Source organism: Cynoglossus semilaevis, chromosome 16 (assembly GCF_000523025.1).
Source record: "Cynoglossus semilaevis isolate Cse_v1.0 chromosome 16, Cse_v1.0, whole genome shotgun sequence".
Taxonomy (NCBI): domain Eukaryota; kingdom Metazoa; phylum Chordata; class Actinopteri; order Pleuronectiformes; family Cynoglossidae; genus Cynoglossus; species Cynoglossus semilaevis.
Window position 1 is genome coordinate 9,596,923 of NC_024322.1, and position 25,830 is coordinate 9,622,752.

Consider the following 25,830-nt stretch of genomic DNA (forward strand, 5'->3'; position numbering starts at 1 on the left):
CCCATCTAAAACCACAGAGCCAAGGGACACAACTCTGATTGGATAAATAAATGTAGGAATGTGATTTTTTTTTTTACGTCAAAAAAGAAAAGAAAATCAAACAATTGCTTCACATCAGTGAGATTTACATTATCAACTATCAATCACTGTCACACCTGGTAATGTGAACATAGGTGGAGAGAGTGAAAGGCGGAGGAGAACGTAACATGGTTCTGACTGCTCTCGGTCAGGTCAGTGTACGGTTTTGTCCCAGAAGGCGAGAGGTCTCCTGCACCACATGTGAAAAACTCTCCCTACATGGAGAATTAATGAGTCTCATTTATGAAGTGCACACGAACACCACTCCTTTGTGGCCCGCCTGCTTCTCAGAGCCAAATTTTCCCGGCATCTCTTTTTCGAGCGCTGATAGGACACTGGCCAGCCAGAGGACATTTTGTTATCACCGAGACACAGCCATGCAAATAGAAACATCTTGTTCCCATTCTGAGCTGAAATTATGCCTTAGTGGATACGGAAAGGAAGAATCCAGAGACACAAACGCCGTGAACACACACCAAAAATGATGCAAGGGTTTTGTTTCTCGTGAGAGTCTAATGTCTCACTATGTGACGTGAAACATGTTTATTGTTGGTGCTGTCTGGGGTACAACTGTAAAAAAAAAAAAGATCTGTGAGAGTTATATTACTTTGGGGTCCACCTCTTTATCGAGATTGATGTCCACTTAAATTCGGGGCATTTAAGCCAGCGGCAAACCTCCAGCGGACAAGGACAAATAAGGAAAGTGAAAAGGGCCATCTATGGCTCTTTGCCTGTGAAGAGCTCCTCGGGATGAAAAATGGCTTTGGTGTAATTTGGATTCTGTAAAGCATAGCTCATCTGTGGTTCAGTCAACCAACTAATGGTGCTTGTGAAATGGTAGAAAAGTGTAAGGGGGGAAAAAAAATAGTGGCGCACAGATTTACGAACACGGGGACACAAGACAAAAGAAAATGTTATTTGTAACTAAAATTTAGATATTTAAAAATAAATATGTTTAATTGAATTAATAACACATTGTTCACTCCTTAATTTATGAATAATCAGATTTAACGTCATTCAATGAAGATGTTTCCAAATGATTAGTCATGAATAATTCTGACCATGACTAATCCACAGCCACTAAAAATTTGACGGCCATCATTTTAGCCTTTTCAAACAGCCGACTTTCATCAGATCTGAGAATACAGAGTACAAAATTAAAACACCTGTAACTGTGAGAACACAGAGCTGTTGTTTTTTTTGTATCTTCAATCAGTTTAATCATATTAAATTTCAATTGAAACATTTTTACTGTGAGACTGCAGTCAGTCTCTGGTCTAATAATACAGCAGACTCCATACTTAGTAATTGCCGCCTATTCTTATTCACAATGCCTTCCATTCAGACACACAGTGAGGGCATCTCGTCTGCACTGTTATCTCAAGGTTCATAATTTCATTCAGGTCTGGACTCTGACTGTTTTATCAAAAGACGTTAATTTTCCATTGTTAAATCCATGCATATTTAGATTTGCATTTATGCCTATAGAACAGCAATGTTCAACCTTTTGAGGCAAAACACATGATTTACATCAGTCACTAAAACATACATTCCTCCGACCACCAAAACATGTCTCATAAAGTACATGTAATGAAATACAATGATAATCTAGTTTCAATTTACTCACAATTCACTTGGTATGAAACCAGTGACTGTTTGAATGCAACCCTGACGTTTGCAGGAATTGAAGAAAGACACATACAGAGATGTTCTCTATTTTCTACTTTATAAAGCCATCATCCTGACTGTGGCACAAACAAAGACAAATTCATATTGCATATTAATTATGTTTATATATATATGTTTATACATATATTCAGATATAGACATACAGTGTATATTTATAAATAGATACATGCATATAGATATGGATTGATAGATACATTGAAATATATTAAAATTAATATTTATATTTACACATTTTTGGGGGGTTTGCCGATGATATGTTTGTTCAACCTATTTTCATTCACTTTGTTGTTTATGTTCTTTATGGAACTTGTTTAATTAAAGACTGTTTAATTAAAGATTGTTGTTTACTTTACTCACACATTTAGATTTTCCCTTAAGTTCAAACCTGACAAATTCAAAGATTACTAATGGATTAATTCCAGACAACGTAGCGTAATCCTGCACTTAATAAAGCAAGTAATTAGCATTACTTTTTGCAACCACCTAACACAGAACAGATATCAGGGCTTTAGTCGGCTGGAGAATCTCTCAGTTCCTAAAGTCTCCTGATGTTCCCAACCTTCAGACAAGATTATAACAAGTTGTGTGAAAACTGAGGAGACTCCCTTCAGCCTCATTTGTGATTTGTGTTTGTTCCAATTACAGTGGGGTTGTTTAAAAATAAACGCTACTTTAATATCATGCACCTCATCCCATTATCGCCGCACATCTTAATGGAGCAGTGCAGCAGACAGCGATGCAAAAACCCCACCTCCCAACAGGACTGATACTGTGCAACACTGTAACTAAATCCAATAATGAGCCACTCAAACGGGCCATTGTGTTATTAATGGAGCTGTGTAATTTGAAGAAGTCAACATCACCGCTTGCCCTTTGTAAAGGCCACATATTAAAGATCACATCATCAGCATTAACAAACAGATGTCATGTTTATCACCCCATAAACTGTTGAGCAGCTGTGAGTCAAGACAACCACAGATGCTGATTGATTGAATTATCAGGCAAAAGACATTGTTTCCTGTGTCTTCTACCACTTTCCACATCACACACATATATATATATATATATATGTTGAAGAATGTGAGTGCAGAGGAGCGCAATCACAAATGCATGTCACTACGAACACCTATGTAAGCAAAGTAGCAAAACATAGAAAAAGTAAAGAAAATAATATTTAATAATGTTTGAAATTTGTTGAAAATTCTATTATCACAGTATGACAAAATATTTTGACTATGTCGAAAAAAAAAGATTATATTGGAAATTGTACGTACCAAGATAACAATGAAGCAACCAGGTCTTTGACACATTGTAATTGTTTAATTTATTTTAATAATACAAAAAACTAGAAAAATAACTTTCGGCAGGGGTCACTACAGCAGGAGACTACATCGTGATTCAGCAGTTTTTACACCAAACACAACCTAACCTTGGATTGACCTAGTCTAGAGGAAGCCTAACCCCTAAGCACTTCACAGTGGCCTGTAAAGTGGCTGGTGTGACACAAGCCAGACGAATGACGGAGGTTGAGCTCTACACAGACACTTATTAAGGTATTCACATCTCCTGTAGAATGTGTATTGGATGTGTATCAACTGTGTGTTAGAGCAAGAATAAGCGAGTGAATGGTGGAATCATGGGATACACAGTGCATGCTGTTTTACCTACAGTATGTGTTAAAATGCGTTAAAAAATTGAGATGAATCTTAATGGAAAAAAAAACGCAATAACTGCTTTATTAGTTTCCACAGTCCTAATTTTCACCTCATTTGTTAAAAATGGACACCCTGCCATCTGCATGATTGTAACCTTGTTCTGTAAGGACAAAGTCTCACAGAATTTAAAGGCACCAGGACAAACTGACATCTACAGTTTAATACAGTCCTGTTCCTGCTAATAAAACGTTTCAGTTTCAGAGACGTTTTATTTGATGGTATATGTACTACAGAGAATGAAGAGCATACATATTAAAGTTTGTCCTTGCTTTTTTAGAGGCCAGAGCTATTGTTAAGCCTTTATATATAATTATACACTTTTTATATTCTTATAACGGCAAATGGGAAAGTGAATTTGAAAGAGCTATGAAAGACTGAAAGACTACATCCTTGTGGACATCAGCCATAATACATTTCTGAATCACTTCCGTTCAGTTTTAGTGACCATTAATAGTATGCATACAAAACCTGTCACATTTTTACAGAAATAACACGTGGCTTAGTGTAAAATATATGGCAGGCAGAAGGAGTTGCAATATCGTCAAAAGAAATGTCAAGACATATAATTCCCTAATGAATCCCCAATTCTGGCTAGTGACAATGAAGTAAATATTATTTGTCTAGAGAATGTGTCAGAAAAAAAAGCAAAAATACCAGATGCAAATTCATGAGGTAGAATTAAATACTAAGCCATAGAATTTATATTGAAAGAAAATGCAAATAAAAAAAGAAGCTTCAGGACCACAGGTTTAAGGGAAAGCTCATGGCCATCTGCCATCGCTTCTCCTTTATGTATCCATTATGCCGTCGGTATAATTCAACTACAAAAGACACTTGAACAATCAATGAAATAGCTCTGCCCATGTGGGGTTAAATGAAATGTACATTAGGTTACATAGTGAATTCTTTCACTACTGGATGGAAGAGAGCTGCACGTCAGAAGAAAACACTTCAAATGAATGGTAATTTCTAAAAATGAAGCTGCTTGAACTGCAATTTCAATTAACGTTACGCTATGTATACGATTTCTTTTGAAGCTTTAAGTTCATCCACAATGAACGTAAAGTCTATTTTCTTTATATTATGACCTTATTTAGAAGGAAATAAAAGGTAAAACACCACGTACTATTTAAAAGATTATGTGCATTTCTAACAGTGTACATGCATGCATTTTTTACATACAATGCTGTCACATGTTCTCCTCTGGTTAGATCAGTTAAAGAAGCCAAGTCACTGTTTACTAAGTTTACTATCTTTAATATTTTTTGTTTTGCATTTCAGTAATCATTTAATGTAATGTGAACTAATAAAATATTCAACTAAATAGTAAATAAAATACCAGAGGATTTCACGTTGGTCAGAAAACATTACGTCTCTGACTAAAAACACATGCCTAACCTCTGTGTGAAAAGGAGAATTCCATTCTGGCGATCTCTAAAGGTCTGTGATGAATTAGTATTTGAATTCAACTGGTGAAAATAAACATTCAACCCCTTTGGCACCTTTGTGAGCAGTAAACATTTGTGTGGTCTGACAGTCCACTTTCAATGTGTTAGGGAAGGTTATTCTTTAGTCAATATTTTATTCATGAGAAATTTTTCACAAAGGAAGGAATATGTTGCCGGCTTCAATTTTCATAAACACAGAGGCTACGGCTGGCTCCAGTTACCGAGTGAAACAAATCACCTAATTAAAAAGAAATCAGCAGATAGAATCGATGTCGGTCGCTTACAATGTGGTGACATGTCTCTCAGGAGAGAACAATAACAGCCTGTAAACACCAATTCACCGAGATTGCAAATAAAGCTGTGCTACACTCAACCGGTTTACCCGGAAAAATATTGTTAGTCAACAAGCGGCGGGTCGTGCTGTGAATATTTGCATGGTGTAGGAGGAAAAGTTCCATCGCCGATGTCAGGTGCATGTCAGCGCAGAAAAGTATCGATAATGACACGTGTGGCACAAACCGCAGAGGACAGCATTCATCACCGCAGCATGTGACGGATATTTAAAGGACGTGGCAGGAAGACGACACCAATTTGTGCTGTTTGATAAATAACACAGATAATTTGCTAAAAATCACCACTTCAGAAAAATTTCTCAACAAAAAAGAATACCTAATCACAAATTCTAAACACACATACACGGAAAGATGAGTGCACACTTTTAGAGGATTCATCTTGACACAGTTATCCAGAGATTTATGCAAAAACTCTCATGCTCTATATATTCTTAGGAATTTCACTTGTAAGTAGGTTTGACAAGGGTTCACTGGAAATTCCCGTGACACAGAATATCAGTGGATGGAAACTCAAGATAACTGGTCTTAATAATCACTAAGAATGGCTCCATCCAATACTTAGGATGTGTATCAGTCCAATATTGGTCCAAATTCCAGGATTAAACATGGGGAAAAAAAACAACTTTAGTCCGATCCGATACCTAAGCTCAGAGATAAACATAACCGTGCTGTAAACAGGGACACCATCGCTGCAGCAACAGCAGCTAACAGCAGCTAACAGCAGCTAACAGCAGCTAACAGCATGCTGCAGGAGAAAAGAAGTCATCAGATTGATATCAATATCGACAGATACTCCAAGTTGCAGTATCAGTATCAAACATGGAAAAGCTGTATCAAGCCGTATCTTATAATTACTCAGTCGATCTGCATATTTTACACGTTTGGTTCATACACTGCATATAAAAAATGGAAATGGGCCTCTGTAGTCATAAATGAAGGACCATAAGGAGATGGAGATGGATACTGGTGATTTTGGAAGCGTCACACTGGGAAGGAAAGCAAATTCAAGTGGTTTCAACACTTAGTGCTCAACAAACTGCAGAGTTAGAGTATTTCCAGAGTTTAAAGGAAATGGTCCAAGTCTTACAAGTCCCATCAGTAAAGGCACTTCACTGATGCCAGGGGTCAGATAATGGCCAGACCAGTTCATGTTGATTGAAATCACCCAATATATCCATGAAACTCTGTGCACAGCATTGTAGTTAGAGCAGCAATAAGACCACCGCAGACACCACGTCAGTTCAAAGAGGACAAATGGTGTGAGGGATTTTGAATTCAGTTTGGATGAGGGAGTCGACGTGATCTGTGAACCCTGAGTTTCATTGGTTTAGGCTGGTGGTTCACTGGAGTTTGATTAGTAACACCTTAACAATGTGAAAGCCAGAAAAAAAGTCTATGCATTGAGAGGTAAATAAAACCAACAACAGTCAAAGGTTTCCTGAAAAGTTTTGTAAATAAACAGCACCAAAGTCGTCTTTGGTGTCAGCTTACTTTATTAAATGTATTGATTAAACAAAAAATAAAAAGCAGAAGACAATTAATAGTATGTTATGGTAGTATTTGTGTTAAAAAAAACAACTTCATAGATTAAGTACATTACCATTTTAATTTAATGTAATTTTAAACATTTTTTATGTTATAATTAATGTTTTTATTTTATGCAAACAGCCCATGAGGCAGATGTTTCCACAACGATTGCAGTTTGTGAACAGATTGGTTAGAGGTCAAAAAGGACTTGCTCTACAGTGGGAACTAATGGATTAGAGACAGGCTACTCAGCAGAGAGCATTTAATCTTCGCTGTGGTTCTATTGAGCTTATGTTGGTGTTATATTGTGCCTGCGTTATCTGCTGCATGAACAAAACAATGCACGCGTGGTTTGCAAGATTACGGCGGCATAATGTGATTAAGTGTGGCATCAGTTACAGTAAATGGGCCAACTATCAAACAAGTCATTTCAGAGGAGTGCAACGCTTAGGAAAAACATCAGAAAATATGATTCATAAATCTCTACTTTTTCCGTGACTATAGCAGTAAAAGACAAATAAAATGAATGCATTTAAAGTTTTTGACAGAGTTTGTATTTTGTTGGCTTTTTAAATGATTCATTTTTTAACACATATGGTTTCTTTGTATTTCTTACTCATATAAAAGATAAGTGAAAGTGAAACCTCCCATAATGTGAATGTATGAGTATGTTTTTTCAGCGAAAAGCATCTTCTTCTTTTTCTTTCGGCTTTGGTGTTATTTTTCATAACTGCAAATATGTGATGGGAAGTAATGAGAAAAATCATTTCTACCTAGGGCAAAGCCCGTGGGTATTTGAGTACTTTCCCCTTTTTGGTAACACACACACACACGTATTTATATATACACACACAAATATATATATATATATATACACACATATTATCAAAATGGGGAAAAATGCTCTAATTTAACTCCTAAATATTTGTCTTCCCAGTGGAGCGTTTATATGACGTTGATGGGAACCAATGTCACGGCTTGAGCAAGATTACTAACTGTTATGCAGAAAGAAAACAGAGTGTCTGTAAATTATGATGTTAACACACCGGCCGTGTGTGTGTGAAGCATTTCACATAAAACTCATCTGGCTGTCAGTGCAGAGCCAGAGAGAGAGAAAGAGCGTTCCTGACCATTTAACTCTTAGCCACGTCAATAACTCTTTTGTGCTTAGACCTTGAGGTAATTGAAAATCTTTCCGTCCTATAATGAACATGAAATGTCAGCGCCAAAAGATGCAGAACTGGCATTTAGTCCAAAACCCGTGAAACCATCACACATGTGACGATGGTTCTGATAAAGACGGAGTGAGTTTTGCACAGGGTAGACGTTGCATGGATCAAGTTGTCAATTTTGGGTGTGGCTGTGACTAAACTGTATGGCATTAACTGAGACTGAAATGAAAAAATATTGTTGTTTTTGTATCTGTAAAACAGCGACCTCTCTCTCTCTGATATTCAAATAGACCTTTGTCCATGTTTCTTATACAATTCAAACTGGGTGGAGTTTTATTTGAGAAAAAGAATCAGAATGGGTACAGTTCTGATCAAAACATCAAGAAATGTCCTGTAGCCACAGTATGTGTGATGGTGTCAGGTGTTGGTTTGGTAATTGTTGACTATAAGCTAGCACAGCTTTCTTAGTATCCAATTTGTATGTTTCTTAAATACAAGCACGGCAGAGAAATGACTCTGAAACACATTCTTCTACCTCAGTGGTTCCAAGGTTTTTTCTGAAACCTCTGCTTTGTCGACCAATTGTATTTTCTGAAAAACTGATACAAACTGAAAATGAAAACTCAATAAAAACACAAACCAGTGAATTTTCCTCACTTTGACAAAAAGAGAAAATATTTAGATTGACATTGATTGGCCTTGCTCTCTGATCCCCCTCCCCATTAATTACTCTATTCCCTTTTAGGGCTCGCCCCGCACTTTGGATAAAATAAATGTTTACATATTTGTAGCAAGTGAAATGCAATGCAATATACAGGGGATATTCACAGTATGAAATACAGGGCAATGATTGCATCATGAATGATGATGGTCAATGTGTGATAATGAGGCAATATGAAAACAGGAATTTTGTTTTTCCTTTGTCAAGGGCATGGAGTTTTCACTCAGTTTATTAATATTTTATCCAATTATAAGTAAATCAAATATTTATAAAGACTATATTACATATTACCTTGTCAAATAAATTAACATTTTTTATAGTAATAATAAAATACTTTATTGCAGATATTAAAATAGTTACTGTTAACTACATGGATATTGAATAAGCATTCCTAAATATCTAATTTCTACCTGCAGGCTACAACCAAAGCTGCCAACTGGAGGGAGGCCCAAGGACACACTGATATGTAGACCAACAGAAAGACAACCAGCTCTTTCTCATGCACAGCTACTGCGTGTAGTTGTTTCAAAATGTACTCTGACATAAAAAAAAAAACATTATTGAATTATTAATGTTTTATTGCTTTCAGCACTGCATGGCTAATTCACTACATTTACACTTAATTAAAAAACCTATTGTTCCAGTCTGTTTACAACTACACTAAAAAAAAAAAAAAAAAAACAACCTTCTAAACCTGTGCGTCAGACCAAACTAGTACTGAAGTGTGCTGGATTTCCTAATGAGTTCCTGAAGCAGAGTCGAGCTGATAGTGCTTTGGTCCATAAATACCTTTCTGTACTTCTGTATTGTATACTGGGACAAAGACAGTGCTAATAAATACAACACAGTCGGGCTCCAGCAGTGACTGGACTTCATTGGGCATGTAAACATAGCCACTGCCTCAGTTTACTGGCCGGCGCAGGGACTTGGAGAAAAGTTTGTGCTGCTGCGTCAAGGTCAGGGGCCTAAACAAGTGTGCCGTATAACAAATGTGCTTTCTGCAATAGGCCAAGTGCCAAAGACGATAAGGAACTCATGAAGAGAACCAGGAGCAATGTGTTAAGGCCTTTGGAGGATGTGATTAGAAAACTAAAGTGTGTTTTGACTCATGAACCCTCAGGAGAATTCTTACTAGGATAACCAGAAAAACGTAGGGATGTTCATTTTGATACTGTCAAAGAGTTAGTCAACAACAAGAAGGAAAAGTCTGGCAGCGAAGAAATCAAGTCACAGCTGATTTGATCAGGTCAACTGTAAGAAGAACTAATGAGGGAGAGATTTATCATCATATCTCTAAACAGAGACCGGTCATAGTGACATGTGTCCAGTAGTAGAATAAACAGAAGACAGTGTGAAACCAGTAGGACTGAAACTAAGACCAACTCAACAATGGATGTCAAAATTAACAGTAAAATAGAACAGCACATCACGCATGCTTATTTTGTTTCCTCAGACTGTGCAGATTTATACCTCATTTGTGTAATTAAACCTTAAGGAATAGAAACTGAAAAAAAGGAGTAAAATAAATAACACTTCCTGTTATTCAAAAATGTAAAATTTCAGCACCAAATTCAAGTTACTACAACATTTTGACAACTACAACCAAGGCTTGTGGCGGTAGCTGAACACAGCAAATAAACAACCCAGTTGGCTGCTTTCATTCAGCCTTCAGCTCTTTTCTCAGTGTTCTGGTCCAAAACATACTGTGTTTTCTTTGGTTCCTAGTTCCAACACAGCTATAGAGGAAATTGTTGCTGGATTCATTATGCAACACAGTAAAGAACCAAATAGGATTTAATGGTTAAAAACCACCATCTCTGGGAGCCTTCACATACAGTATAGAAAAAAAAGAAACACACACATTACTCACCAATGTACTGGTTCCACTCAGGGTCCAGATCAGCTTGATTGGCCAGGCAGCCCTTCATGACATTCAAGCAGTAATTCTTACAGGGTTTAACAGCAGGCATGCCCTGACAGAAAGGGCAGTACAGCATCTTCGTCATCGCCCGGATACACGCTGGGCTGCTGCTGACCTGTGAGGACAGAGAGGTGGAGCCGTTTTTACCATGTGAGCAGCGCCTACGCATTTTGTGATTCATTGCTATCAATTAAATGAAATTCAAATATATTTGTCTCTCTTTCCTCTCACTCGGTCCAGATGTGATCTTTTGTTTAACTACATTTTTGTTTCATTGAAGTGTGGAAAAAATATGTAATTGAAACATCATCGCTGCTGTTTCACTGCTGTGTTTGAGACCTGAAAATACAAAGGTGTCTCAGGGAGGAGCCTCGTCTGCTCTATATCTATATAAAAACTGAAAAAAAAAAGTAAGTAAACACAGGATTGACCCGGAGGAGCTGGCAGCCTATATGGTTTATCAGCAGTGCAAATTGCACAGTGGTTTTCTTAATTCGATTCCAAATGGCTTTCAGATGGAAAGTGCAACCTCTTATGTGTAAACTAACAAAAAAAGACTCAAATTTTGTACGTAAACTAAAAGCATGACATTTTCAGTTCCTTTTTTTACAGCCATTTTTTCATTAGTCAACTCTTTTTGCATTTAAGGATGAAAATAGTGATACAAAAAGTGATAAATTGTTCAAATGCAATTTTTGTTGCTTATAAAATCAGTTCAACATTACTGATATTTTTACAGCATGATCACTCACCCAGTCTTTTGACTGCAATTTTATGCATTTTCATGTTTTTTTATTATTTTAAATCATTTTATACAAGTAATTAAAATTATTATTAATAGTTGGGCATGATCTTAAAATTTTCCATAGCTTTTTATCATGTTTTAAATAAAATAAAAACACTACTAATATAGCTAGGTAGTGACCTTTGTATACCTCAGGACTTGACCTCTAAGGGGATTCAAGATTTGTTTGTACTACATATTCCAGTAGAAGTTAGAGTCTGGGCTTTTCTAGGTGACACGTGATCTTTCCCCTAAGCTACACTGTCTACTACTATTTTTTTTTATAATATTTGGCTAGACTGGTGTGAACAGAGTAACGTGGCCTATCAGCTGGGTGAACATTTGTTTGAACAGTACAATACACAATAATAAACAACACAAACAATGTCCAATAGTCAAGTCCCGCCCTAGTACTGAATGCCTGCTGATCAATGGGTGCAAAAGTTCTACTCTCGTCTCAATCCTGTAAACCATAAATAGGGAACTTTAGATTTTTTTTCCCTCAACTGAGCCAAATTTGCAAAGTAACAGATTGTATACAATAATAAAACCCCCAGCCTTTAATCACTTCAGATAAACAGAGGCAGATGCAAGGCTCGGGTAATGATCTGGGAAAAAGCTCTGTTGTTAAGCTTTTGTGAGTTGCAGAAGTGATGGTTTGCACGTTTAGTCAAAATTCGCCTGCGTTTTATTCCCCTTAAGTTACAAGAAGGAATAAAGTATTACATCATTTATTTTTACTGAGCTGTATCCCAGTAGCAACAAGCACGGATGCCACACGGCACCTCCAGCACGGTGTCTTATTGCATTATGCTTACACCAAATCCCTGGTGATGAGTTTATACCCTGGGGATCAAAGGGCTGCAGTCCCATACACAAGACCTGGGTCTGTGCTCCCACTGAAATGTCAAAAGGTGACACCAGGACATGCTGGCTGGTGAAAAACGCAGGGTGTAACTCAGTAAACACATACTAACAACACATCCTCCGGTGGGGACTGCTAAATGAGGGCCCCCCTACCACTTACTACTGCCGTGGAACATGTTCAAGGTTCAACAAGTGCATGATAGGAAAGCTCAGTGGAAAATTCATATTGGATTGCTCCGTGTCCTTGGCATTGTCTCTGATAATTGAAGGTTTCTATGTTTTCATCTCTGTCTCGGACTATATCATATATAGCAGATGTATAAATATTTAATATAGTTATGATTATCCAAAGTAACTGATACGCACTGAAAAGAAACCAGAATATCTGGGGATTTGCAGGCCGGTGCTTATCACAGGCACATAAGAGCGTTTGCAGTTCTGTTGTGCAGCTTGAATAAAACCCAAACCTTAGCCTCTTTGCTTTTTTCTTTAATCTTACTTCATGACTACATCAAAACTACAATACACTCCCAGGATGATACACTACAGCGGCTACGCTAAGATTACATTAAAGCAAACAGAATGCTGAGGCCGTGGCGTGATTTATAGCCCCAGGATTTGGTGAACAAATATTAGGCAAGACAGCAGTAAACACTGATACTACAGTACCAACATCTTTGTTTCTGATTTTTCTTTTTTCTTTTCCGAGGGCTGTTCTTCCGTGCAATGCATATAGCCTTAAACTCTGTTTTCAAGTCAGCTGCGGAACAAACCTCCTACAGCCTCAGCAACCGACAGACACGGACAGAGCAGAGTTTGCATTAACCATAAAACATTTTTGTAGGTACTACTTCACTTGAAAAACCAAGGGGAAATGTGTTCTCACTGCAGAAACACTATTTGGCCTTAGGCTTGTTCAAATTTGTAGACTATAGTTCGATTTGGGGTGAGGTCAAGTACTAAATATTTAACAGAAGCAGCAGGGTTTGCAGCTGACAGAAACAAGCCTGTGATTAACTGTTTTAATTTAGCTAAAATGGTGTGATTTATTTATTTGATTTGATTTTTTTACCTTAGTCACTCTCTGGGCCACCTCCCGTCCCACAGAGAGCCCCTGGACAAATGTGCGAGCGGCGATGAATGCTCGGGTAACCTGAGCCTTGAGCTTCCTGGGCACGTCTCCAAAGGGCTTGAGCTGGTCGGTGTACTTACTAATACACTCCAGATAGTCTTCGGTGATGACATACTGGGAGTTGAGCAGTGTGAACATACGCTCCAGCAGCCGCGACCAAAAGTCATTAAGCATTTCCTCCAGGTTAACGTTCCCTCCGGTGTAATAGCGTTTGAGCTCCGAAAACAGGTTCTCGAACACCTCAGAGTTCTGCATGTAGGGCTTTCCATAAGTCCTCACAAACATCTCGTTCAGGGACCGCTCCGTGTTCTCCAGAAGCTCCAGGAAGAATTCTGGGTGAAGAGGAAATGAAAAAGACTCACTGTCAGTTTGTCCACCACATGTGATTATGGCTCTAAAAATCTATTCGATACACGTAGTAGCCAGGCGGGGGAACCCATCAGAAAATACTACACAATTGGTACAGTACTGAATAGAACTGACGAGAACAGCATACAATAGAACAGACTAGAGTACAATAAAGAAAACAGATTTGAAAAAATAGAATACAGTAGAATGGGGAAGATTAGAAAACGGCACAGAATACAATAAACAGAACCTAATAGTTGTAATAAGAGTAGAGTAGAAAATATTAGAACATGGTCTTTATTGTCAGTAAATTTAGTTTTTTTGTGATCCCTCCAATTGGTGCAACTATAAAAATAGATGTAACAAAAATAACAAAGTGACAAAAAACACAAACTTAGGAGGAAAAATTTGAAAATATAAAAAAAACAAAAACAAATAAAAGTATCTGTCACACATTCTTCATATTATTGGCATTAGGTTTACTGTAGAATTAAGGTTAATTAAATGAAACGTTTCACTTTTTGTATATGGAGAAAAGCATGCGTCTGATTTACTAAAATTGTAACAACATATACAACAATATTTACAAAAGTCTGGAATGTGAAAAGATTTACCTAAAACTAGGCTTTAAAACGTATTTAAGGTAGTATGGTAAGGTAGTGTTAAAAATACATATTATACATAAAATACATATTACATATATATATATATATTCTTCCTACACTCCAACTGCCCATGGATTCCTTCTACACACACTGAAAGCTGAAGGCTGTGAGACAAAGAACAAACCGCATTCTTCTAAACGGTGAGTCTATAATACAGGTCATCTATATAATGTGCGTCCGTTCTGCGTTCTCTTCTCTGGCTCTTCACTGTTTGCCTCGTGAGACGGTGACTCACCAGAAGCTGAGATGAGAAGATTCCTATAATGATAGTCCTGCCTTTCAAGGACCAAGATTAATATTTAAATGCAAGCTCCAAACTCTTCCACATTTAAATGCAAAGAGAAATTGTTGAATCCAAGACGAACCAAACTGATATTTCTTCTTGGGATTGTGCTGCAGTTTTGATTACACCACGAATGCAGGAATAGTTTTATGTTCCTAAATTACACTATGACCATAGGCTTTAGAGCAGAAATGATTAACTCTAGGCAATTTGCTGGTACTTGAAATGGCCTGCTAATATATTACATGCAAATAATATCTAGAGAGGTTGTTTCACTTTTTTTAAAATACATTTAAACTGAAAAATAATTATCTTATGTACTTGAACTTTAGTTTTATTTAGCAGACAAGGACAAAGAAGTGTTCACTGCACTGCTAAATTCTGTGGCCCTAAGAACTTTACAGTAGCGGTGCACTGAATGTTTAATTTAAACAGAAAAAACTCTATTGGTGTGAAAGCTCTGCTTACTTTCTTGCCAACTGGCTGTTGAAACTATGCTGAAAAGTATTCTAAATGACTCAGAATACTCATAACTGTAGAGGTAACAGGTTTAATTTATTTCCTGTCATGTTGAGAAATCTACAGCCACTGTTGAAAACACTTATTCTTTTCAATCCTACTAGCAGAAATGTTTCTGTTTCTGTCCTGATTACATTAGAATAAAAATAAAAAGATTTCCTTTCAATTTCAAAAAAGCATCAATTTGTAAAAAAAAAGCATTTTTGCATAATGGCCTGCATGAATTAATTCTAAATGCTGATTGCAATGTAATAATAAATAGACGGATGAATGACTGAATGAATGAATGAATGAGTGAGTTAATGCGCGAACATGCAAAAATGCGAAAATGCACAGGAACAAATACAAATATTTAAAAAATTCAGGTACAATTGAAACTAATGATGTGGATCTCGATACAGTATTATTCTCTCTAAATTCTCTTCTCACTCTGCTGCGCTGTTAAAATATCTCTCTAAATTCTCTTCTCACTCTGCTATAAATATAACTGAAGAAAACAATTAATGATGGCCACCACTTCTGGTCCACCCACCCAACCATCCATCCATCCATCCGTTTGTCCTCACTCCTGCCACATCCAACCTCCTCTCCTGTCAATGTCACTGAACCCGTAGCTGTAAGACGTTCCAAGGAAGTGTGGGTCATGTGATCCACTCAGACTATAGAACCACTTAGTGATCTGTCTAGAATGTGTGAGCGGTGCACATTAGTGTCTTTTATCAGAACGGCCTTGACAGACCTGTGATGGATCTGAAGTGGTCATTAACGAGCTTTAATTGACACATTATTGAAGCAGATACTAAAAGCAAAATACGAAAGGAAACCCCAGCATTAATATGGAGTGTTTCTGCTTCCTTAAAAGATAGGACCTTTTCACTTTCCCTTTGTGCTCAGAACCCGTTGTGTTGGTCAATACCCCAACAGTTTGGGTCCTTTATTTAATTCTGTAAATGAAGCATTAAAACAGTTACTTTACTATGCGTGCATTAATTCCTGCTCTGCTGTGTTGTGTTCCTGGTAATTACATTCAACATTCAGCAACGTGCACACTAATGACGGCTTCAAAATTTAATTAAAAGAAATACTTTTCAGATTCTTTTCAGTCTGAAAAGAAATATGAACAGAATGAAACTGTTAGTGTATAAGGTGTAATTATAGGCTTTGAAAGTTACTTACACTTACATTATGAATGGTTGCTGTACAGCTCTGAGACATACTCTGAGGCATTTGGGGTAAATAGACATCTCAACATAATTAGTAACAATGCATGACAAAAGTCTTAATAGTTTTGAAATGAAAAAAAAAAAGCAACGAAACGTCTAAACCTAAAAACAAAATAACACAGAGGCTTATTAAAATCTTAAAAAATGTCAGCGTAATTAAAAGAGCCGTCTAAATGAAATGCTGCAGCAGCTGGGGAGCAGAATAAAGAGGCTAAAATGCCGGGCAGTAGAATTTTAAGAGTTCATTAGATGTTGCTGATTTTGCTGGGTTTAGTTGCCCCCCCCCCACCACCCCACAGCCCCCCACATGTGCACACAGAGTTGAGCGGAGCAGACACCCAGTCAGCCCCTCTGTGATAAAGAGAGACAGAGCCTGTGTTTCCACTGATGAAGGCTGTCCTCCGTGTCAGAGATGTCAAATAGTTTCTATTTCAGCAATCTTCAAATACACCGCTCCTATTTTAAAATTCCAACGCTAGACTGCGGAAGCTGCGTACAGATGCAGACAACTACTTCTGGAGACAATATAGTGAGAATCTTTTCAGAACTAAACCCAGGGGAGGCAGCGTGGGGGTGGACGTCTGCGAGGACACTGGCAGACGTTGGGACAATGTCTAGAGCGTGACGTAGATGAAAATGTAGGTTAACCACTGATCGTCCAGAGGAGGAAAAGAAAGAAGAAGAAGATGAAAGCAAAGAGAACCTTCTCAGACACAGCTGGCTGTGTAATGAAAATCTGATACACATTTGTGCGCAAACAAAGTCCAGAGTAAAGCAAATTTACCAGCTCCAGCAAATCACATCTCTAAATATTTAAATGTGGATGATGTACAGTAGAAACAAACATAGCCTGGTGTCAATGAACTGAAGGTGATTCTCAGGAAGAGAACATTGAATTTATCTCAGCCTGCTGTGTAAAACAGACTGGAACAAGAAGCACTTTTTTTTACAGGTTTTATCATTTTGGGTTAAAATGCACATTTTTTTAAGCCTTTGTGGAAGTTTGTGGCTAAAATGCTTTAGAGTGTCTCTCCAGTTTTATTTTAATGTATAATAAACCTAATTGTCTTCTTCAGAGCTTTATTTTTTTATCATTCATTTTACAGTAATCTCAGGGCCTCTACTTTTACAGGTAGATGTTGTTTGGCTCTAGTAAAAACCTTCACTCCTAGATTCATTGTTGAGTGTTTTTCTGTTTTGTGTCACATCCAGCCTCTGTATTTATGTTAAACCTCCTGCTGATTTATATTTTTAAACTCTAGTTTTTCAGTGTGTTTCTTGTCTTTCTTACCTCTTGTCTCTCTACATGTTCTCCACTTCCTGGTCTTTGTTGTTCAAAACCCCTGTTGCTTCCTCCTTTTTTTTCCCGCCTTTTTGAATGCCCCGCCCTCTTCACCAGGGTCTTAGCTCCTCCCCTTCTTCCAGAATTCAAACCTGCCTTTTCTGTCAGTATTCTTTCCTTCCTGTAAGTTAAAGCTGATGGTTTTTTTTATTTCTTTCTGTCTGAAGGCTGTGGAGAATTTTGTTATCTTTTCCAGAGCTGAAAAAAAAAATCTTGTACTGCTTGTTTGTTGTTTTTGACACATCATCCAGGCAGATCTTTTTGTCTCAAATGGTCTGACAAGTAGTTTGGATGGTTAGAATTAATGTAGTGATGCATTGGGTTGGTGTTTCATTCTCTCATTAAAGTATGGAATATTAATAATAACCACATCATATAGCAGCCAAGTGTTTATAATATTAAATCCTGACCTTTTTTCTTTGCTGACTTTTGTCTTTTTATCCTCACATGCTGCTCCAGCAATTCCCTGCCATTGATAATATATTTTTATTATTTTGAGGTTTTCACTAGAAGAAAATGAAGTAAATAATAACTAAATAAATTAACTCCCACGTGAGTTTCCTTTCTCTCTTTTGCTTTCTCAAGACGTTTGAAATGTCCTGACCAGAACAGACTTTGTTCTCATTCTTGCAGAGTCTGCATCAGGTTCATGTTTCCACATGTATTAGTTTCTTTCTAGATTTTATTTGACGCATCAGCCAAGTGACACACTGTCGCTAAAGCTGTTTTTTGACCTAGTCCTACATACTGTAGGTCAACCTGTACCTGAAGTTATTGCTATCATTAAATCTCTGTTTTCAACTCTCAGGTCTGGGTTTTGCTCCATTTGTTAAAGATTTTTGTAAATCTTTGTTTCAAAAGTAATATGACTATGAAAAAAGAAACAATTAGAGCAGTGAAATTAACACAAGTAAAAATATCAACAGTTTTCAAGTTTAGAGGAAAATTAAAAAGGTGGTATTTTATTATTTAAGAATTCTATAAGTAAAAATGCCATTTTTAGTTTGTGACAGAAGTCATAGTTTGTGGTTAAAGGAGATGATGTTTTGTTAATGGGTGACTTCACCTGGTCGCGGACGACTTGACAAATGTAGAGAAAATAAATGAAATGTGCTGTGGAGTCGAGGGGCATTTGGAATTCTGAAAAACACAGGTGATGTGTTCATGAAAAAGTCTGTGGGGCAGGAAGTCTGAAGGACTTCAGAGATGAAGGGCTCTACGAGACGGTGCTGCAGTCATCGATTCTGGATGAAATAAAAGCATCGATGAGGAAAACTGGTGGGAGTTTGTATTAATTCTACCCAGTAAAATCTTCCAGCCGATACTTAAATTTCAGTCTATATTTACAGTAGAGGTTCCTGTGTTATTAGTGCAGCGTCTTATTTCAGGGCTGCACGGCAAATGAAATGTAAGACAAATACACAGTTTTGTGAGTTGAGTATATTATTTTTTTGAGACATATTGTTTTTTTTCGCCTCCTTTGAAAAAGCCCCAACTTTTGCAAACAGCGCATCGTTACTGACTACGTGTAATTTATTAGCCGAGCTACCATGTGTAAACAAATATCTAAGTAAACAGCCTATTATCTCAGCCAAACCCACCGAGTCGCTGCTTCTGCAGAACCACAGCTCAATAAAGAGGGAAACTTACTCAGTGATTACTGGAATTGTATTAAATAAAATAAAAGTTTTCAAAGCCAAGTCTACAGCCTCTTTGTGCTCCTATGAAACTGTCAGTTTCATAAGAGCACAGAAAGTGCTTTTAAATTCACGTGTCAGTCACAGACTGGGTCTTTGATTGGTCTACACAGAGCAGTGTGTGCGCTTAACGCTATGCTGCTGGCATACAGTCAGACAAATGAAGTGAAGAGCAACGGGTTTCAATGTAAAAATGAAGGAAGTCAAACCGAGTATACAGAAGACAATAAAAAATATCAATTAAAGTCATTTTTGAAAATATTTTTTGTAATAAAAAGTTTTAATGGTAAGGGCTGAGTGGTGGGTGAGGTGGTGGTGGTGGTGGTGGGGTGTTCAAATCTAATTACTTTGCTGTGTGTCTGAGAATAAAGTGACAACAGCAGAGTTTATTGATATGTACTCTGGGAGGGCAGCTGATATTTATACTATTATTATTATAACAGCACAACAAAATGGAGGAAAAGTAAAATTATATATATATAATATATGTCCAGAATCTATGAGATCAATTTCAGTTTCCTCTTTTGAGTGTGATATGTTCAAGGTAAGTCATAATTGGTCGATTCCCTCTGCAGCTCCTCTTCTGCTCTGTCATGGATTCAAACTGCCTTCATTCAAGGAGAGCCTTTAAATATTTCAATTGCTGGTCAGTTTGAAAAACAGGATGGTGGAGAAGACGGTTTTAACTGTAACACTGGATTTTCCACATTGGGGAGCCCGACCACACAGAACCTAGAACATTTATAATGACCTTATTAGAACGGGTCAGAACGCTGGTCAGAATAAATTCAAAGCACTGCTAATTCAGGGGAAAGCGGTAGAAGTGTATAATCTTGGACTTGGACTGCCTGCACCTGAGACAGGAGTCTTTCTTGACAGGGTCTGAAATCTTATGCTGCCACATTTCTATAATGACATCCCTTCTTTAGTGCTACTGCCATCACTGTTCCCTGAAACCTGTGGGAAGGAGAGGGCTGAGCAGTGGGAGTGAAATTTGAAATTCTGACGCATACATCCATACAAAAATGATAAACTAACCTTAACCGTGTAAAAATGTACACCCAGGGAACTTCTACCTGAATCCTACACACTCCAAATGAATGGTGCTATAGGTTTTTCTTAAGTAAAGAAGCTCTTTGCTGAGCAAGCATGCCCTTTTCAGCACCGCCCAGCTCCACATTCATCTACACACACTTGGTTTGGCGTTATCCACGGGGCTTCTTTCTTTCATTCTAAGATGTTTGCCCATGGGCACGTTGACAATGGCAGACACTGCGGGGCGAGGAGAATTCACCCAATCTTTCCTTGTTTAGATAAACAAAATTCAACAACCTTTTGTGTGCATCAATGACTGCAACAAAAGATCAATCGTGAAGGCTGGAGCACATTAATATTCCGTTAGGCTGCCCAGCACCACGGTGTACGTGGTCGAGAGGGCCAACAATTGATTAGCAATTAAGATGAATGATTTTGTCTTTAATAAGCAGAGGAGAAAAGGATGATAGATTTATACGCAGATTTCCAGCGTTGGCATCATCATCACAACAGACCCGCTGTTTCAAAACACAAGTTGCATATTAACGGAGCAATAACAGCGTGTGCGCAAACATGTCTGACATGAAATCAAACAGATGTAATCCGTGACTAGTTTCAGATATACCCGTGTTTCTGCTTAGATGGTCTTGGCTGCGTCCAGACGGTGCCCTCTGTCTGTGATACAAGGGGCTGCAATGTCAGGTACGCGTAGGCTGGCCAGCTTCTCTCAGGCACATTAATTCACATCACATAACGCTGCAAAAACAAAAGGAATCCTACACATACATTAACTTTGTGTAGGTGGAACGACAGACTCAACTGCCAGTGGATGTAATACAGCATCTGAATCAACTCAGTCAAATAAAAAAATAAAAATAAATAATAAGCTACTTTCAAAAGACTCAAATTAGTTCACGCTGAGCCAATTAAGAGTATCACCTCCATTGACTTGTGTACCTGTACTTCTCAATATAGTAACAACAATTATCACCCACTGTTATGTCCTCCAGCTTTAATGTTGGTTCTTTTGGCTTCTCCCGGTTTTAAACGTTGCCATTTTTTCCACATTTAGCATTTGGCACAGGTTTTTACCCAGAATGCCCTTCTTGATGCAGCCCTCTCCATTTATCCTTCCCTTTGGAGCGGTACTTGAAGGACCACTGTAGTGGCAGGACGCCACAGTTAAAATTACACACCACGACTCATTATTATCCCTCACATTTGAACTTCCTGCTAAACACAAGAGCACACAATGTCAGCGGAACTACCGCTGGTCTACTTTTGTAAGTTTTACAGGTGCTAACATTTGGCAATCACTTTGAAGTCAAGACAGTGATGATAGTTAGAACGAGCAATATAAGAGACAAAGCCCTTTGAACCTAACTTTAAACCACAGTGCAACCTGAGTACAAGTACTCAGTACTATAATTCAAGCAAAACTAATCACCATATAGTTAATACAATGTAGCTGATACAAAATCAGATCAACTGTAACAGAGTGTTACATGCAAAGAATCAACCCTAAAGCGCCCCCTATCTAATCTGATTACATATTTACTGTATAAAGAGTGAATGAAACATGTGTATGTGTATATACAGTATATATATAAAATAAATATAAGTTCAAATTTCTGACTGAACTGATTCCTTAAGGATTCACCACACGGAGTGTTTGCGCTGCTTCTGTGAATAAGGCAATACTGTGCAGTCAGCATAACAACAGAGAGAGGGAGTATATTGCTTCTTTTAAAGTATAACTAACAAGGCAAAATAATCTGCCCCCCCCCCTAAAACAGCCGTCCATTCTCTATCCCTTAATCCTTCTCAAAGTCGCAGAAAGCTGGAACCAATCCCAACAGTGATTATGCGACGGCAGGGTTCACCAGTCCATCACAGGGCCATGTACAGAGACAAATAACCATTAACAGTCACACTCACACCTATGACCAATTTATGATGTCAGGTTTACTGCAACGCTATTGAGGGGGAAATTTTAGTATTTTTTTCAATTTGTTCCACAGTTATGAAATTATACTGAATAGAACTTTATCGTAATTAGCAGATGATCTGCAGAACTGATGGCCATTCGCAGAACTCACTGTTAATGTGTCGACCTGAGGGTATGTTGTAAATATTTGTATTGATATGGGGTGGGGGTGGGGTCAGGAAGTGTGAATCAACCTGCAGGTGGAAACTAGACTGCGAGGGAAAACCTCTGCTCACACTGGGAGAACGTGCAAGGTCTGTACAGAAAGACCAGATCAGTTAGAGCTCTGCCTTGATATAATAACTTTCCGGCTGTAAGGCAACATGCCACTGTGTTACCTACAATCATCACTCAAGGCAGGAAAAAGGCGACAAAGAAACTGCAATTACTGTAGCCGCTGCCCCTAATGTGTGAGTGTTTCTGTGCAAAGCAGCCCCCCCCCCACTCCCCTCATTGGACATTTCCAGGGGACACACCACCAACACAGACTGATGCTTCCTAGTGGTTGGAAATGTTGAGCTAATTAGGATTGAGTGCCTTGTCCAGGGACACATTAGCAGAGAGACCAACAGAGACTCCAGACGCCACCCTTTTTATCCAGGAGCTGAACTGCCTCCAGCACTGATCTGAGCTCTGTTTGGCCTCAGTATTATTTCAGTGAGTGTTTGAAGTTTGAAATACTAACTGAACTGCTGAATTCCATGTGCTCTGTTCTTCTCATGGCAGAGACGTATTAAATCACACCTGATATCTCCTGCCGAAAACTAACAACAACGCCACTCCAACCACTCAGATCCAATTATAACAAATAAAAATAAAAGTGAAATTCAAATCTGGCAATCAATACGACATATTTCCCGAGCGGGTGGTCAGTCAAGACCCTCAGCAGACACGGAGTCTCCAAACGGCAGCTGTGCTGTGGAGCTGAAAACCTGCACGGAGCATCTGACGTTGATGAAATTATGGAGAGTGGCAGCAAACCTCGGGAGGATAAGGGCTGCCTAGAGTCATGCATCTAAGTGCTGCTGGACAAACCCCATTTCCTTCCTCAATGGAGTTGTGCTCCTGACATCCACCATCCTGTCAGCAGCTGATCAAAATAACACTTATTTATTTATGCACGTTTCCAGGAACCACATGCAGGTCAAAGAATTGTATATTCCTGGAAAAAACAAACAGACAGACATCACCCAGTCATTGTGACATTGAGTTTCTGGGCAGCGTGCAATCATCTGAGGGCTGTATACTGTGGCTCAATAGTATTCGTTTCATACGGGAGGTTGAATGGTTTGTGGAGAACAAGCCCAGGACACAGGACATTGACTGGTGAGGATTAAATTGCTCTATTAATCACTCAACCATTATTTAGCAGCGACACTGGATACACTGACAGAGCCCACTGCTCATGTCTTCTCTCCAAACTCTTCCCTTTTGGACGTGAAATGTAATAATTTTGGACAAAATAAATTATGGAATCATTGGGGGGAGCGATACATTAGAGGAGGGACTAAAATGCCCAGCCCGGGGACCACATCCCATTTATAATATTTTGTTTTTCTGTGTTGACCGTTGAACACTGATATGGCCCTCCAGTGAAACGAGAATGGCAGCACAGACCCTCAGCTGAATTGAGACCCCGGTTTTAGAGAGAAATAACACATGTTGATGTATATTTATGTATGCAGTAGCCTGTTGGATCTTTGGACGTGTGAAAAAAAGTGCATATAAGTCGATTTATTCATGTAAGTATTAAGATTAATATGGTATTTATTTCAATATGTACATGTTTACTGGTAAACAGGGGGGAAACTCTATAAATAAATAAATAGATAAAATATCAGATAGTGACCAGCAAATGATTAGTAGTATTTTTTCTACACATAAATAATTAATATTCATGGTGGAGATTTACAGGATTATGATATCATTGCACAATCATGTTACACAGTGCATTTGCATTTATTATATAATATTAATATATATTAATATATAATTATGTTTTTATATTTAAGTAACAAAGACGTTTTGCTGTTCATGTGCATGTAATACTCACGTGTCACACTGGATTTGATTTCATAATTTGCAAAGTAAAGTCTGTAGTGTCAGTTCTACTAAATGTGATTATTAACTTATTTTTTATCATCCTACTAAAGTACCTGATGTATTTCTGTATATTTTCTTTAAGTCGTCACAGCATGTGTTTTTGTAATGTTACAAGAATATAGAAGAATATATAAATAGGAGACTTCAAAAGAAGACTTGCATTTGGAGAAATGACTTGGAATTAATGGTTATTGGCAGATGTTCTGTCTCCTCACAGTGAGTAATTATAGAACTCTGTATTTGTCTCTGTGTTATGTCCAACTATAAAGCACAGACAAAGATATTCCAAACACAGTAATCTTGAATTGGCCTGTAAGTATTAACTCAACTTTTTTCAAGCCGCATCCTTAATAAAATGCTTAAGAAAACTGGCGACTGGCTGACAATTTTCACCTCCACTACCCTTCACTCTCTTTGTCCACAGCGATAAGCCGCTGCTCTCTACGCGGCCTAATGTAGAGAGGTGGAGGGATTATTTTTTCTCATTAAATAGTATCTACAAGGAGCTGACTCCATAGAGCTCGGTTCAGTAATGGGCACATCTGCTCCCATAGCAGAGGCTGTGTGCTCGTGTGGTGGTCAAGACAGTCACAGAGGGGCCGAGACAAGATCACATGCAGCAGAAGGAGCACCAAACAACCTTAATAATGCAGAGTTTGGCAGCGTACAGCTGTTAAAGTTGTCAATCTGCTGTGCGAGAAGCCGTGTTTGTCTAATCCAACAAGAGCCTTCTCCACAGCAAGACATATTAATGAGATTTTCACATCACAACTCCTCTTGAGGGAGGACGGATACACTTGCACAAAAAAGTGAATCCCTTCAAATTAACGAAGAAAAAAAAAAGCAAGAGGGAAAAAAGCCACCCTCGCTTCTTTAACTTTTGTGCAGAAATCTGTGCAACTGTGAAGAACTAAAACAGTTGAAAATTAAAACTTGGGGAACATGAAATAGGACTGTATATATTTATACATAATGAGTCCAAAGCTTTGGAAATAAAGTCGAAGACTTACCGTCGAATCTCTGGTGTCGAGAAACAAACGTGCTCCTCAGTTCATGACTCATTTCATCCACCAAATTTTCAAAGTCCAGTTTACTCTGTTGGCCAAACTTATCCTCCATTTCCTGCGTGCAACACGTGGTTCCTTGGGGACATACGCGAAGATGTTCACCTGGAAAACAACATAAAAGGATGAAGCGTTTGTTTTTGTGAAAATTATTTCC

The 25,830-nt window shown here is 38.1% G+C and overlaps 1 protein-coding gene across 1 annotated transcript in view; it reads right to left on the reverse strand.

The window, feature by feature from the left end:
* Positions 1–25,830, reverse strand: part of gpc6b (glypican 6b) — an 84,737-nt gene that overhangs the window by 36,715 nt on the left and 22,192 nt on the right. The window contains exons 2-4 of the mRNA XM_008328538.2: positions 25,620–25,778; positions 13,348–13,739; positions 10,574–10,739 (exon numbers count right to left, since the gene is read on the reverse strand). Of these exons, the coding sequence (XP_008326760.1) occupies positions 10,574–10,739; positions 13,348–13,739; positions 25,620–25,778 (717 nt within the window). The remainder of the gene's footprint in view (positions 1–10,573; positions 10,740–13,347; positions 13,740–25,619; positions 25,779–25,830) is intronic.